The sequence below is a fragment of the Eschrichtius robustus genome, chromosome 21, assembly GCF_028021215.1.
Source record: "Eschrichtius robustus isolate mEscRob2 chromosome 21, mEscRob2.pri, whole genome shotgun sequence".
Taxonomy (NCBI): Eukaryota; Metazoa; Chordata; class Mammalia; order Artiodactyla; family Eschrichtiidae; genus Eschrichtius; species Eschrichtius robustus.
Genome location: NC_090844.1, coordinates 13,189,543 through 13,206,689, shown reverse-complemented (window position 1 = coordinate 13,206,689; position 17,147 = coordinate 13,189,543). Strand labels below are relative to the sequence as shown.

The 17,147-nt window shown below is 46.5% G+C and overlaps 1 protein-coding gene across 4 annotated transcripts in view; it reads left to right on the top strand.

Annotated features, from left to right (window-relative positions):
* The first annotated feature begins 1,271 nt into the window (after positions 1 to 1,271).
* Positions 1,272 to 17,147, top strand: part of ENPP6 (ectonucleotide pyrophosphatase/phosphodiesterase 6) — a 94,864-nt gene continuing 78,988 nt past the window's right edge. For all 4 annotated transcript variants that reach the window (XR_011072163.1, XM_068532257.1, XM_068532259.1 and 1 more), the window contains exon 1: positions 1,272 to 1,600. Coding sequence is in view for 3 of the 4 variants with exons in the window: in XM_068532257.1 (XP_068388358.1) it covers positions 1,360 to 1,600 (241 nt within the window). In the remaining variant the exon portion in view is untranslated. The remainder of the gene's footprint in view (positions 1,601 to 17,147) is intronic.

Below are 17,147 nucleotides of genomic sequence, written 5' to 3'. Positions count from 1 at the left end.
AGCTGAGATGGGAATGGTAATTTGGCCAAGGCGTTTTTTTTTTTTTTTTTTTTCCCAGCACAATGTAGAAAGTGACCAGTGGTCTCATGTGAGGGCTTGACTCTAAATGCAATAGAACAGGATAAGAAGACAAGGCACAGGCAGAGGGCGGAGGTAGGGTGACAGCCATTGTAGAATTGATTAAGATCAGAGCGGCTGGTGTCTGACCGCCCTCAGTCCCTGTGAAGCTTTGCCCAGGGCCTTGCACGTTTCACCAGGATCCAGGCAACGGTTATAATGCTAAAAATAGCATTTGTTAAGGGCTTGCTATGGGCCATGCACATTTTACAAGCCTTTATATTTAATTTTCTGCCAAATGAAAGACCCAGCCTAGGGAACCGCAGGCATCTGGACTTAGTGCTTTGTCTCCTGACTGACCCACCTGTGTTTGCTGCCCTTCACCGACCTCCTGGTCAGGCTCCCGGTCCCTCCTCTGCCTGGTCCTTCTTGTCATGAAGCCTCATGGTTATCTCTGGCTGTGCTTGTCCATCTCAAACTCTCGTCCTCCAGCTCTCTGTCTGATTGCTGCCCTCTTGGGGCAATGCTACCTCAGACCAGTCTGCCATAATGACCCCCACCTCTGTTGTTCACCTGTGGAACTTTCTGGCTCTATGGCTCTGCTGAGAGGCGTCTCCTCCTACAGCTGGGTTTGGACACGGGCAACTTGAAAAGTAAAGCAATAAGCGCTGTATAGAGATGCATACGAAAAGAATAAGTGGCTGAGACATAGACAAATAATTTGTTTTTAAATGCTATGAAGATGGAGGCACTGCTGAAAAGTCCACAGATATGCCCAAGACGAATGTTATGGTCTCTTGTTTACATCCTGAGTTAAGAGGTTTGCGTTACTAAATTGTAAGCGGAAAAAGTCAGTGAGAGAGTTTAAATCGGGCAGAGACGTGGGATGACAGCAAATTAAGAGATTACCCTTTCCCCTGGCTCCTCCCTGTGGTTAGCCCAGCTGCAGAGTTAGTGTTGACTTCTGTCATCTTCTAAAATTCCACCTCTCTGTGGGCGCTTGTATTTCTGGAACATTCGCCCCAAATAATAAGGTTGCACTCTCTCCCCTGGTGTTAATTCTGGGTTGTTTGGGAACCTGGCTTCTCCGAAGGGGTCGATCTCCGGGCTTTCTAGTAAAGGGTGAGCATAGATGTTTTTAAAAGGGGGTGCTGTACCTTTAAATTCTGAAAGTGAACTTGGCTCAGGAAGGCCAGCAGTCAAGGTCCAGCCCCTAGAAGAGAGAATAGCTACAGATTCTCCATCCTCAGTCTCTGCAAAGGGACGGCTGTGCCAGCCGTGCTCGGGCGGGCTCCTGGCAGCATGGCAGAGAAGCTCGGGGCCCTCCTGCTGGTCCTTGTTCTCAGCCTGGCACAGCCAGCCCCGGCGCGCCGGAAGCTCCTGGTGTTTCTGCTGGATGGTTTTCGCTCTGACTACATCAGTGATGAGGCCCTGGAGTCCTTGCCTGGTTTCAGAGAGATTGTGAGCAGGGGGGTAAAAGTGGATTACTTGACCCCAGACTTTCCCAGTCTCTCTTACCCCAATTACTACAGCCTAATGACTGGTGAGTACTGAGTCCTCCTCCTCCGGGCGGGGAGGAGCGGGCTGGAGTCCAACGGTAGCAGTTAGCTCCTGGCATTCGAGTCTCATGTAAATGTTCAGGTTTCCCTCATCCTTTGGGACACCAGAGATAGACAGGAAGTGTGTGTTCTTGGCTGAGATTTTTTTTTTTCATGGGTGTGTTGTTTTCCAAAAGTTATCCCCAGGACCTGTTTTGGATTCTCAGTGTGGAGAACAGAGAACTACATGAATAGATGATTGTTAAAGTGGTTATTTGTTTTACAAATAAAAAATTCTAGCCTACTCCGTATTTTCTAAGTTCAAATTTAAAAAGTCAGCAGGTCTTCATTTGTATCAGATTCCTTCTGTCCCTTTGCCCTGCAGTCATCTGTCATCCTGGAGCTGTTTTGGCTTGTTTGTCAATGTGCTAGATTATGAAAGTTACATGTGGGATTCCTGGATGACTCGGAGGGAATTTTCAGGTCATATCCTGAAGTATTACTTAGCAATGCTACTTGCTCCTTCTTTTGCCTTTTGGGGCCAGGTAAAATGACATGGAGAAGAAAAAATTGATGTGTAGTTCAGATTCCCACTTTTAACTTCTAGCATCTGTTAACAAAACAAAACCCAGCCCCCCAGCTAACCCAGACTGTGCCTAGGTTTGGAAAAGCTGACTTTTGCCTAAAAATGACCTTCATCTGGGATTGCCAGCACGCCAAATGTGATTCCACGAATTTGATCCTCTATCTGTGCTCACACAGTGAGAGTCCTAGCTTCCGGTTTGTTTATCAGCTAACCTTCGTAAGGGCCAGCAAGAGGCGCTCAGAAAGAATTTAGCAAGCTGTCCGGGGAGGCTGGTAAGAATGCGCTGCTCTTGATGCTTATGTAGGGCTTTAGCTGTGTGCTCTGAGCACAGGGAAAACTATCAATTACGTTCACAGGAAGGGGATGAGAACTCTTGTATCTCATTGTGGATCTTCACAGGACAGCGAAGCCCACGGATCCTGGAAAGACAAGTTGCTATCTCTGCCTTCATACATGGATACGGTATGCATGTGTACATAAAAATGCCATAAAATTAACGGGGAAAGAGATTTTGGAGAATTAGAAATAAAGGCATGGAGAGCAAAAAAAAAGTCCAGACGGCACACAGCAAGGAATTTATCTGCTCATTTTCAAAAATCTCCCCCAACAGACAAACAATCAGCATCTCTCAGATAAAGAAGATGAACAAAAGTCTCCTGGTCCTCCCTTGGCACGGATCTGCCCTTGCAGGGAAGCCGTTTGCGGGCCACACACAGAGGTTATTGTGTGTCACAGGCCGACTTCAGCTCTGTCCAGGGAGTTTCACACCTGCGGCCACCCCGACACCAGTTGTCTCTCAGCCCTGCTGCGAGGCTCGATTCATGAACTGCCACGTGCACTTTTCTCAATCTCAGTGGAAGAGGAACAAAATCTGTTTTAGCAAGTCAGACTCGAGCGAGCAAAAAGGGACCATTACAGTCTCCGCGGAGAAACGCAGCCAGTGACTCGGCCCTTTGTCTGTCAGATCCACGTTCCTGATATCAGCACGAGGACTAATTTGCACAAAGCCTTAGTCACGCAGACACTTCTTGTCAGGCTGAGGGTATGTTCTCTGGTCTAGGCACGACAGAAGGGCCCTTCTCGTGGTGGGACAGTGCAGGTCCCATGAATGTTTGACAAAGATCTTACCTTTACTTTCAAACCGAGTCTAGCCCGAGAAAGCCACAGGCTCTCCATACAGCTTACGCCTTTAGAGTTTTTGATGGTAAAATGTATGATCTGACTTGAAAGCTTGCTTGGTACTTAAGTTGGCTTTTTCACTTTTATAGAAGCAATATTGTATGTAGGATGTGTCCAGCAAGACTCATGTTCATGTGCCAGTGTCTTTGGGTGTGACTTGTCTTGTACCTACTGAGTGGACATAAAGGCTTGGAGTGGGCTTGTGGGCTGGGGTGGCCTGGCCATCAGGATGCTGCCATCTCCACTGCCCTGGGACTGACTCAGCGTGAAATCTAGACTATTTCCCCCAATATCTATGCTTCTTTTTCCACCTGATGTTGAAAAATTCCTCTGTTTTTCATATAAGGAAGGATCTATCCATTGGGAATAGTAGTTAAACATATGGTTTGAGCATATGAACGTTTTATGAACCAACGAAAGAATCATGCTAGATCCTTTTGGTACTAAAAGATATGCTGTCTTAAGGTTCCTCAGAATTTATAAGACAGACTGTGATCTCACTTCCTTACATGAATTATTGCCCATAAGCCATAAAGCCCTTGGTGTTCTTCTCTTTGCATAATGAGGAATGATGGGTTATTGGAAGGAACTTGGCCTGGGAGCTGGGAGAGCTTGGCTGGAGTCCTTGCAGGGTCGGGAAGACTGGGCAAGCCGTCGCACTGCCCTGAACCTCAGTTTCCTCAGCTTCTGGGTCCTCATCGGGCCAGAATCTCAGCTGTTGCCAGAAGCAGACATGAAATTAGAAAAAGTTAGGACTGGCACCTCTTGGGAGGCCTACATATTAGAAGTTAAGCAAATGACTGATCTTTAGAGAGGAGAATTCCATGGGAAGCCACGTGGATGGTGATGGGAAACGAACAGTCACAGGACGTGTGAGGAACCGTGGAAATCATCCAGCCCAGTCATCGACATGAAGCCACCGTGACTGTTCTTTTTTTTCCTTCAAAATGTGTTTGCATCAGGACAAATGTGAACAGAATTCCAGTAGTGATCAAGAAGATCCATCAAGGGAATTCCCTGGCGGTCCAGTGGTTAGGACTCCACGCTTTCACTGACCAGGGCCTGGGTTCAGTCCCTGGTCGGGGAACTAAGATCCCACAAGCTGTGCGGCCTGGTGCCCCGCACCCCCCCACCCCCCCCACCCCCGCAAGAAAGAAGATCCATCGAACAATTGATTACTGGGAACGCATAGAATCTTAAAACAGGGCCATTCACCCAGGGAGCCTACATTCAAGTTGAGCAGGAGAGACACATCATGTACCTACTAATATCTCAAATGAGTAGCAAGGGCCGAACGGTGTCCCTCCAAAATTCATGTGTTGAAATCCCAACCCCCAGTACATCAGAATGTAACCATATTTAAGGACAAGGTGTTTAAAGAGGTGATTAAGTTAAATGAGGCTGTTTAGAGTGGGGCCCTACTCCACTATGTCTGATGCTCTTTTAAGAAGAGGAAGAGACGTCGGGGATGAACGTTCACAGAGAAGAGACCTCATGAGGACAGTGAGAAGGCTGCCATCTGCAAGCCAAGGAGAGAGGTCTCACCGGAAAGCAGACCTGCCGACTCCTTGATCTCAGATTTCCAGCCTCCAGAACTGCAAGAGATCAATTTCTGTTGTTTGGCTACTCAGTCGGTGGTACTTTGTTAGGGCAGCCCTAGCAGACTACTGCACAAAGGACCAACGGGTAGTTTCCTAATATGCTATGCAAGACCAGAAGAGAGGAGAATTTTCTTCCGGTCGGAGTAGCGTGTGAAAGCATTTTGAAGGAGGTGAGCTCTGAGCTGGAATAAACAGCCCCAAGCATGGCGTTTATCATAATATCTTACTTTATGCATAAGCTCTTTTTCTGAAGAGCTGTCTGTAGATCAACTTAATTTTAGTTAAAATATAACCACAGTGTAACTGCTATGGGGAAGCTTACTGTTTTCATCTTTAATTGTGGATCTTTTTGTAAAATTATTCTCTTTGAGGTAAATCCCCATTTGATTTAAGTAAAGTTTAACATAACATCCACGGACAAAAAGCAGTGATTTGTTCAATGCAGATCACGCATAAGAGAAAACGTCGGGTGTGTTTTGAGGCAGCATAAGGTAGCATCATTTTGCCAAAGCCAATGGCAACATTTGTTTGTAACTCTTGAGCACTTCTGATTAAGTGTTTGGGGAAGGTGGCCCAGAAATGTCCTGAGTAGCAGGGAAGCTGGTCTAGAATTTAATCTTCCCGAACATAATCTGCCAGGAGATGAACATATCCTGAGATGTTTGCTATACAGTATGTTATTATCATGTTAACATTTAGAAACTGGTAAATAAAGTGCAGGGAGACTGGGTACTTCACTGCAGACACCTAAGAACCTCAGTAGCAGGGCTGAGATTGGAGGGCAGGCCTCAGAGGCCAGTTCTTATACAGCAACCAACAGGGCCCCGACCCGAATCCTGGCATGCCCAGAAGGTTTTGTATATGACCTGGGACCCAGGACAGAGGTCCCCTTATGACCAGTCCAGGAAGCAGCCAGAGCCTGGATAAAGGCACTTGATTAATCCTCTAGTGGAATCAAAGCAAAACCAAGGATGTTAACTGCTTAGAATTAATATCTGTGCCGATGCAGTTCTGACCACCCTCCTAGAAATGACACGTGAAGCAAATTCTTCCCAGATATCAAGGCCCCACATTCTGGAGTGAGGGATTGCCGGGTAAGGCAAGCTTTCCCTTGCCTTTAAGAAAATAGCCGATTTAAATTAAAACCGGCTGTCACTTGGACCAAAGGAAATCAGTGCAGAAAGTACTTGAGAAATCATGTTTTGAAAAAAAGCCCACATCCTCAGCCTTCTGGAGAATTCAGTTTCACTTGTGGCGGCCTCTGCACGCCCACAGCCCCAGCAGCGTGGACACGGCCTCTCTCCGGGGCACCCTGGCCTCTCCTGCCCCTGGGTCAGCATCTGCTCGGGGCTCTTCAGCCCAGGGCTTGGCTTCCTTGGATTTAGATGCCTCTGTCTGGGGTGCCCGCTGCTCCCCGCTTACTCTCTCTCCTGCAGAACCCCGTCATGCTTTTGTTTTCAGCAGTGGCCTCCTGGTAATCAAGGGTCAGTCCTCCGCTTTGGTGGCCTCCTTCCAGATAGCGCCCTCCGCTCCAGGACGCCCTCCTCTCTCTGCTTCCTCCTATTTCACTGATTCCTCCTCGGTCCCTTCTGTTGGCTCCTCCTCATCTTCCTCACCACCTTTTCTCCCACAGCTGAGTCGGCTCCGCTTTCAGGATGGATCGCAGAGCCTCTGCTTCTCCTGCCTCCGTCCCTGGGGCCTTGGCCAGAGGGCGCACCCTCGGTAGCCTAGAGCTTCCCAACAGCTCCTGGTCCCCCACCCTCTCTGCCCTACAGTTTGTCTCACATGCGAACCAGACTAGTCCTCTTAAAACACATGCCCGATGGTGTCACTCCTCTGTTCAGACCCTCCAGTAGATTCAAGCTCTTACAGAACTGGCCCCAGGTCACCCAGCCCCTTTCCAGCCTCATTCCCCACCATTTCCTCCCTTTTTTCCTCACCTATTCCAGGCAGGTGGCCAACCCAGGACACCTGATCTTGCTGTTCCTTCTGTGTGGAATGCTTTTCCCCAGAAAGACCCAAAGTTTGAGGAATCTTAGTTCCCTGACCAGGGATTGAACCCGCGCCCTCGGCAGTAAAAGCACCAAGTCCTAACCACTGGACCGCCAGGGAATTCTCGCTCTGTTGCTTTTTTTTAGATCTCTTCCCCGAAGTCACTGCAGTGGATACGTCTTCCCTGGCCACCCTCCCTTCACTTGTCATGCTCTGTCTTCAAACAAAATTTATCCTAGTGAAGAAGCATTATAATAATGATTAAAGCGTTCAGAGTTTCAGGGAACTTGATTAATATTTTGATTTTAGATACTACGAAACTAGCAGGCAGAGGAAAAGACTGAAATTATGCTTTGCTTTATGAAAACAATGAACAGATATTTAGGTGAACCGATTACCATTTATGCCTAATAATCTTATATAACCTCAAAATATGTCTATCAGTTTTGTTTTACATTTTGACTATAAGGTCAGGGGCTGCAAGAGGGTTGAAAGGAGAGTCACCCATGAGGAGGGTGCTGGGCCTCAAAGGCCTGGGGTGTAGGGGGTGCAGCAAAACACTAGTCATCAGCGTAGCCCTAGACAGAGCCTAACTCCAGCCAAGACTGCCGAAGCCAAGAAGGCAGAGGCGTCAGTGAAGCATGAACAAGGCAAATGGTTCAGAACCGTGTGAACAGCTGTGAGAGGACAGCGAAGGCGACGTTTTGTGTGGTCCTGGCTGTCAGACCCAGGGATGGGTCTGGCGACTTAAAGGGTCAGGCCGTCTTGCGCTCTCAGTCTCCACTCCAGATTGCTTAAGGCTCATGAGAGGCTCCTTAGATATTTGAAAACATGAAATGGTTTATGGGCTGAATCGTGTCCTCCTTGTCCAACACACAAATGTATATCTTGAAGTCCTATCCCCCAGTGCCTCAGAATGTGACTGCATTTGGAGATAGGGTCTTTAAAATGGCAATTAAGTTAAATGGAGCTGTTAGGGTGGGCTCTAATCCAACATAACTAATGTCCTGTTAAGAAGAGGAGATAGGACACAGATGGGTGCCAAAGGAAGACCATGTGCAGACACAGGGAGAAGGTGGCCATCTACAAGCCAAGGAGAGAGGGCTGTAGAAAAGACCAACCCTGATGACACCTTGATTTTGGACTTCTAGCCTCCGGAACTGTGAAAAATAAAGTTCTGTTGTTCAAGTCACCTGGTCTGTGGTACTTTGTTACGACAGCTCTTGGAAACTAACACAGGCAGGATGGGGACACTGGGCAGCCAATGGAAGAATGAAGGCTTCTTTAGACACACCACTTCCACCCCCAAACCTACTTCCTGAGAATTTCTGATGGTTTATGCCCTGAAATTGAGGTGGTCACGGTGTTTGGTTTCCTAGGCTGCTGTAACAAATTACCACAAATGCGGTGACCTAAAATAATAGAAATTATTCCTTCATAGTTCCGGAAGCCAGTCGTCTGAAATCAAGGTGCCGGCAGGGCCACACTCCCTCCGAAGGCTCTAGGGGGGGCATCTGTTCCATGCCTTTCTCTTAGCTTTCTTGTGTTGCCAGCAGTCATTGGTATTTTTGGTTTGTAGATTGCATCGAAGTGTCACTCCAATCTCTGCTTCACTGTCATGGCGTTCTCCCTGTGTGTCCCTTCTTATAAGGACACCAGTCATACGGGATTAGGGCCCATCCTCGTGACCTCATCTTAACTTGATTACATCTGCAAAGACCTTGTGTCTAAATAAGGTCTCACTCACAGGTGCTGAGGGATAGAACTTCAACATAACTCTTTAGAGAACACAGTTCAACCCACAGTACATGGTATAGTGGAAAGAGCTATGGATTTGCTGCCAAAGATCTAATTTCATCCGTTCTCTCACTTTCTGACTTGCAGGATTTGAACAAGTGCTTTTGAGTTTTAATATTATTTAGCAGTAGAATGGAGAAATTAAAACTTACCCAATAGGCTTGTTGTGAGGACAGAATGAGAAACTTTGTGTAAAACCACCATGATAAAAATTGTACATATTACCCACTTTACCAATAAGATTAGGCTAAATCATGTTGCAGTAACAAGCTCTATCAGAGGCTTACCACAACTAAGATTTTTTTTTTCACTCATGTGCATGGACTTTAAGGATTAACTGCCCCATTTCCTCTTCATTTTGAGACACAGGCTGAAAAAGCCACTTCTAAATGAGACGTGCTTCTCGCATGGCAGAGGGAAGAGGGAAAATGGCGAACAGTGTAATGATGCTTAAAAGTTCCGCTCAGAGGTGGCACAAGTCACATCTACTCCCGTTTCATTGGCCAAAGCAAATCATATTGCCAAGCTTGACGCCAATAGTTCAGGATATATAATCCTCACATAGAGGTGGTGGGAATATATTTAACATTTATGCACTGAATGGATATTAGGGGCATTTTATAAGGAACTTGTAGGTCTTAATTTAAACGAATGGCATAGAGATTAAGTGTCTGCAACTCAGGGAGACAGGTCTTACTGGGAGTTATAATGGTCTTGAACAGTTCCATGGAGAAGGTGGATCTAGGAATAAACATTGAAAGATGACTGGAAAGATTTTTAGTGGAGATAAATTTTGGGCCAGATCTTAAAAAAAAAATCTATAAAGACTCTGATGAGGGACATGGCACAAGTAAAGTCAGAGAAATAAAGTCAGAGACACATTAACAAGACAGAGGGAAGGGTGCTAAACCCATTCACCATCCTGGTATAGGGTAGAGGGTTAGAGAGAGAGAGGTGAATTTGTTTTAAAAAAAAAGAAAAAAGACATGCAATTGATAGAAAGCTTTGAAAGCTAAACTGAAGATAATTCAGTAGGCTCCACCTTTCCTTTTTTTCTGCTTCAAACGTTGGAGCATCTGTTCTTTCCGATGGGCTATAAGTGAAGAGTTGAATTTGAGGAGTGCCCTCGAGGCAGAACTTGCTGATTGGGTAGTGAGTGAATATGGAAGAGCTGAAAAGAAGGGAACCTGAATCAATTCCAAGCCTACAAGAAATTCAGCAGTCTGGGGCTCCTATAAGCAAAGATGGGAAAGTTTGGATGGCTGTTTATTTGACAAAGTAAATTTTCATCAGAATAGATTTCAGGTTGGATTAAGATATTCACCTGGAGTTGGCCCTTTAGGGGATCAGAGACAATCTCTTAAAGGAGAGTTCCAGAAACATGTAGAATAATCATGGGGATCAAGGAGAGAAATTGCTCCTGTGGGTTCCAGTGGACCCCAGTATCTGGACTTCTCATCTCTCTGCCTGCCCCACGGCTGGTAGAGGACATTTCTCACAAACACACAATTAAATCTGTCTTCTCATCTGCATGAACTCTTGTCTCAGTTTTGTCACTTACTTCCCAGAGACACCTAACAACATCTTTTCACGTTTCCACTTAAAGCTATGGTGTGTGTAATGGGTCCTGAGTAAGCCGCCTGCAGAAACCGGCTGGCCAGCTCGAGCCCGGAGAAAAAAGCGCGTTCCAAGAATTTACAAAAATAATCTCTCCCGGCACATCATTATTTCAGCTCCCATCATCAGACCTCTCGACACTGAAGTGCCACTTTTCAAAAAGTATGTTTCTCTTGGCTTCCACTGTGATGCCAGGGTGTTCATTCGGCTGCTGGAAATGTACTCCCTGCAGGAGGGGACGGAGAGGCTGGCGGGCAGAGCTGTGGTGAAAGTCTTTGATTATAAGCACAGCAAACCCTCTTTTAGGAGGTTCCCTTCCTGGAGCCAGGTGGTCTCCATAGCAGGCTGGTCTCCTGTCTCACTCCCCCTCCCGTCTCCCCACTGCTGATTGATGGGACCACAGGCCTCCTGCCAAGGCTGCTCTCAGGACCTGCTTCCTCATCAGTGCTACGCCACAAATGGGTTAAAGAACATTTAGAATGGATTCAGAGGGAGCCTGGGTCAGCATGTTAACATTTATTTCAGAGACACTTTAGACAACACCCACTGGGGTTTCAGAGTCCCCGTCCGTGAATAAGGCCATTGTGTCCACGGTCTCCTGGGCGAGGACCCAGGGCAGGTCTGGGGTTCCTCTGCGTCCTGTGTGTAGCATTTGGCTCGCGTCAGATCTTGTGCTTGATCATAACCTACTCCTGTCTTTGGCGCTTTCCGGAGCGAGGAGAGGAGCGAGGGCTTGACAAACAGGTCACAGAGCCACGTGGGGCAGACTCATCTGGACGAAGGGCTGCCCAGGCTGAAATCACAGATAGGCTTGTGGTGAGGGGGGTGCCGAGCCTTCACCCCCTGATGAAGCAGCTTCCCATGGGCGGCCGCCTTTAAGAGTGAGCGCTCCTGTGGTGCCAGGTCCGAGTCAGGAGGACAGGTGCGCTCATCGTGAGAACTCACGTAAGCGTCTGCAGCAGAGCGTCTGCACCTGTGTGCGTGGGCCGTGAGAGGGTTACAGGTGTGCTCGGGGGCCTGGTCCCCCGCCCCATCCCCTTGGGTAGAGCAGCCTTGTCTGTTCACCCCAGGTTGCCCAACAAAAACGTCTGACGGGCAGCAGGTTGGCAAGCCCTGGTGGGGCAGAAAGAGTGTGGGCAGGGAGTCAGGGGCTTCCCTCTGAGGGGGGACGAGAGACAGCCTACCGGACCCCACCTGGGTCCAGCCTCTGAAGGCCGCTCGCCTGCTGGAGCCCAGGCCATCCGTCTGGCAGTCTACCCTGCTGCTGGTCTACACTCACTCACAGTGAGTGTAGTGGAACGTGGGCAGTCAAAGCGTCTGGGCCCAGAGCTTGCTCAGAAGAGACAGTTGATTCGTGTCTGTCGCACTTCTTTGGTTCGGCGCCAGGAACTGGACTTGTGTTCGATCCCATGGTGGAAGCCTTATATTATTTATCTGTCTTCTAAGTCTCTGGAGTCCTGTTGCTGAACCTCATCTGCTGAGGTCCCACTATTTTCTAACAAACTGCTGTTTCGACCTCACTGGATTCTGGATTCCTCCAGCCATACTCTGCAGGCGTCTGAGTTCCCTCCTTCATCCTCGCGTGGGCTGTGCTTCTCCTTCCCAGGTCCAAACGAGCCCCCCGCCACATTCAGCCTGTTGGCCTGGACCTCCCAGCACCCGAGGCTCTCCCGGTTTTGCTGGGCTCTGTGGGTGGATCTAATTCCAGGTTCTGGTTACTCCCAGTCTGGCCCATTCCCCCACAGCTTAGCCAGCTGGCCTCACCCCAAAACATGACACCCCTCCCTGTACGTTTCTGTGTGTGACTTTCATAGTCCATTTTAGTGTGCATTTGTCGGTGTAAAACAGAACACTAAAACCGTATGAATGAGCTTGGAACTATGTAACAAAACCCACTACGTCCCAATCCAAAATTTCCCCCAGAGACATTCAGAATTACAAAATGTGAAAAGCAGAAGATGCTTAGGAATGCTAGTGCATTTATTTTCTCATTGTGCAGAACAGAGACTGGGACGTAAGATTCGGCTCCAGCAACTGTATAAGGGCAGAACCTCACCAAACGCAGGCCTCTGAGTCAGGCCGGAGTCTGGCCTGTCTCACATGTACAGGGATGGAAGCTGAGGAATCCTTTCCAATCCTTCCTGCCTGTTTATCCACGCTGGCCACTTTGCCTGTGCTCTCTGAGCGCTCCTCTCTTTCCTGGCTGGGCTTCCCTGCCTTGGGTTGCTTTTGCTTTTTTCTCACCCTCCTTAATGTCTCCCGAGATGTGTAAGCCGAAGTGGAGATGGGATTCGAAGAAGCTTTGTGTGTAGATTTCATCAAAGATCCGGTCAGGAAGGTGGTGGAAGCGCCTAGAAGATTGTGTGTGTTGGGGGTGGAGGGTGCTTGGACTCAGCTCAGCCATCCCCGCCCACCCCCACCCCCCCACTCCCCAGGCCTTGGCTGGTCATCGGAGGCTGGCTGCTGTGCTTCCAAGCCTTAAGTGACCTCACCAAGCTCTGATGGAACAGATAAGAAAGTCACAGCCCAAAGACTTCACTCTCAGACTGTGCTAACAGCTGCTAAAAGCTAAAATAATCAAATGGAAACAAAAATGCCTTTATTTACTCAATTCTCAACCACCTGTTTGACTAGCCTTTTGAACTGACCAGCCAGCTGTGTGGTGAATCTCACCTCAGGAGCTTCCGTCAGTGGAAACAGACTGATTCCTACCCTTCAAACACAGGGATCATCAGGGTTCTGCTGGCCAGTTGTGAACCCCCTGCGGGAGTGGAATTTGGGAGGATGACCTCTTGACCTCCCTGTTTTGGTTGGAGGCCTCTCTGGTAACGCCCACTCCTTCCCTCTGCTTACACTACTTATTACTTCTGGAAGCGCTCTACTCCCATCCTCCTTGGAACCCCCGAGCCTCCACCCCAGCCCGGACCCAGCTGCCCTCCACCCATCTTTCTCTTTGAAGCCAAAATAAGATGTCCCGCCTCTACAAGGCCTTGACCCACAGATAGTAACATCTCAGAGCTGGATGGCGCTCTGAGATCTCATTTTCATCCATTTGCTGGCTCCTTTACCACTTAATGTCTGCACCACAGAATTTGGTAATTACAACAGCATGTAATGTTGACGTATGTTCATAAAGTACATTTGTGTCTGATCATTCCCTATGCGGGGATATATGATCACTTCCTAGGCGAGAGGTGCTGTTCTGAAGGGACATGGCCTCTGTCTTGGATGAGCTTGCAGTTAAGCTGAGCAACTCAGTGTGTGCAGAAAGCAATAGTCATAGGCCAGGACAGAATAAGGAGAGAGTAGGCACAGGGGATGCGGGGACCATTTCTAAGGGTGTGTGGTGAAGAGGGAAGGTTTGCTGAGGTGACGGTGTTTGAGTGAAGCCTGAAGGATTTGGGCAGGTTGAAACCTGGCAGAAGGGCCGAGAGGGTGAATGGCGTTGCTCAAGTCAAGGGGCAGAGGCGGGAACGATGGGGAGCGTTTGGAGAGCAGAAGTGGGCTTTGAGATGATTACTCTGACATTTCTGAGCAGTGTGGGTTTGGGAGAGGCCATCCAAATCCAAGGTGAGAATGAAGGAGCCTGGGAGTCAAGTCCCCAGAATTACGTAGCCCGTCCTGTTTTCCTGTCTTCCTTGCTTCCCTCAAGGCATATATGCCTTCCTTCCTCCCCTCCCCTTTAAAGTCATGTTCACCGTGTGTTTAAATGAGCTCAGTTTGAGATGATAAAAAGTCCCAAAGGAAGGAGCGTGTCCAGCAGGTAATATCAGCTCTCCAAAGACAAAAGGGACTGGAAACCTACTTGAAACATGATGGGAGGGAATATACTGGCTAATGTTTCAATAAAATACATCAATACAGTATCTAAGTCTCATACTTTGGGCACTTGCAAGACGCCTGGGTGGTGATTACTAGCCATGAAGGCTGGAGATACAGATTTCAGAGTTGTCCTCATAGAGGTGGAAATTATGTGAGTATTTGAGGCTCCTTGGGAGGATTGTGTCAAGAGAAGGGAAAGAGGTCAAGATGAAACCTTGGGGGACCTTCTTACGTTTAGGGAGCACGACATAGAAGAAGAGACAGGAAAGGAGACAAGGAAGAAGTAAAGACCTATCACAGAACATTCTAGCAAAGACCTCAAATGAAAATCAGGAGTCAAACAGGGTCAGAGTAATCAAGGAAAGGAAAAGTTTCTGTAGGAGATGGACAGTATTATCAAACAGAAAAATTAAAATGAAGAAACAAAAAAGGGGCTTTGCATGTAGCAGCAGGGTTTGGAGACCAGTAGGGAGATGGGAAGTCTGGACAAGACTCTGTAGGTAAAGCCTGCATTTGGAGGACTTGGGGGCTGGTATTTGACTGTGTAGCTGGGAATCTGAGGGATGTAACTTAGTCTTGATATGCTAATGAGGTCCTATATGTGGATCTCTATAGTTGTGCTCTCAAGTGATCTTTTAAAATTATTAATAGATTTATTGAGGAATAATTTACATACCATAAAATCTATCCATCGTAAGTGTACAACTCAATGACTTTTAGTATGTTTACAGAGGTGTGCAACTATCACCACGATAAAATTTTAGAGTATTTCCATCATCCCAAAAGGAAAACTTGGGCTGGGTAGTTGCTCCCCAGTTTCACCTCCAGCCCTAGGTAACCACTAATCTTTTCTTTCTCTAAAGATTTGCCTTTTCTGGACATTTCATACAAATGGAACCATGTGTTCTTTTGTATTTGGCTTCTTTCACTCAGCATAATGCTTCTGAGGTTCATCCATGTTGTATTAGTACATCATTCCTTTTCATTGGCAAAAAATATTCCATTGTATGGATGGGCCACACTTTGTTTATTCATTCACCAGCTGATGAACATTTGAGTCATTTCCACTTTTCAGCTATTATGAATAAGGCTGCTATGAACATTCATGTACAAGCCTTTGTGTGGACATATGTTGTCATTCCTCCTGGGTAGATACCTAGGCATGAAATTGCTGGGTCATATGGTAATTCTACATTTAACATGATAAATTGCCAAACTGTTTTTCAAAGTGGCTGTACCATTTTATATTCCCACTGTATGACGGTTCCCATTTTTCTACATCCTCAATAACACTTGTCATTGTCTTTCCTTTTTTACTATAGCCATTCGAGTGGGAGTGACAAGGTATTCCATTGTGGTTTTGATTTACATTTCCCTGAGAACTAAGATGCTTAATAACATCATGTGCTTATTGGCTATTTGATAACTTCTTTGGAAAAATGTCTACTCAAATTCTACTATCCATTTTTAAAAATTGGGTTGTCTTTTTATTATTAGTTTTGGGAGTTCTTCATATATTTTGGATATATATTTCTTATGGAATATATGATTTGAAAACATTTTTCTCCCAGGCTGTCGTCACTTTCCTGAAGTGTCTTGAAGTACAAAAGCATTTAATGTTGATGAAGTCCAATATCTCCGTCTTTTCTTTTTGTACTTTTTGTGTCATATCTAAGAAGTAATTGACTGATCCAACATCATGAAGATTTACTCCTGTGTTTTCTTCTGCGAGTTTTATACTTTTAGTTCTTACATCTAGGTCTGCAATACATTTTGAGCTAATTTTTGTGTATGGTGTGAGGTAGTTGCTCTGGCACCATTTGTTGAAAAAACTATTCCTTTCTCGATATTTTTGTAGGAAATCAACTGACCATGAATGTTAAGACTTTATTCCTGGGCTCTCAGTATTACTTCCTATGTCCATCCTTATGCCAGGACCACACTATCACGATTGCTGTAGCTTTGTAGTGAGTTTTGAAATAGGGGTGTGTAAGTCTTCCCACTTCTTACTTCTTTTTGAAGATGGTTTTGGCTATTTTGAGTCGCTTGTATTTCCAAATAAGTTTTAGGATGAGCTTTTCAACTTCTGGAAAAAAAATCCAGCTAGGATTTTGTTAGGTGTTGTGTTGAATCTATAGAACAATTTAGGAAATATTGCCAACTTAACAATATTAAGTCTTTTGATCCATAAACATGAGACGTCCACTTATTCAGGTTCCAAATTCTTTCCACACTGCTTTATAATTTTCAGTGCACAAGTCTTGCACTTCTTTTAAAATATTTCTAGGCATTTTATTTTTTGATGTTATTATGAATGGAATTATTTTCTTAATTTCATTTTTGTGGTGTATGAAAACTCAGCTGATTTCTGGGTGTTGATCTTGCATCTTGCTACCTTGCTGGATTTGATTAGTTCTGATAGAATTATGTGGAATTATGTGGAATTATCCTGTTCCTTAGGATTCTCTGCATCACAAGAATCTACAAGATCATGTTTCCTGCAAGTAAAAACAGTTACTTCTTCCTTTCTAATCTTGATACCTTCAGATGATCTTTATAATCACCTTGGGAGTTACGTAAGGGCAAATGTGCAGATGAGAGAACTCAAGTCTGGGGAGCAGATGCAGTTTGTGTGAGGTCACCCAGCCAGGAAGTGGATAAACCAGGACCAGAACGAGGACCTCTGCATTCCCCCAGCCCAGTCCCTCACTCAGCGTCTTCACCATGCAGCCTCTGGTTGGTGGAGTCAGAGTCTGTGAGGACGATGGAGGCCTCTGTCTCTGCAGCACTCCTATTGTCCTCCTTTGTTACAGCCGCCAGATTTAGTCAAGAGGGAACAGGATGTACATTTCCCAGAAGTCTGCCGGATTCCTACATCCATGTGTCTAAAGCGCCTAGTCCCAGGTGCTTTCAAATAGTATTTCAGTCAGTCCTCAGAAAACCATGTAAGGTGGGCGT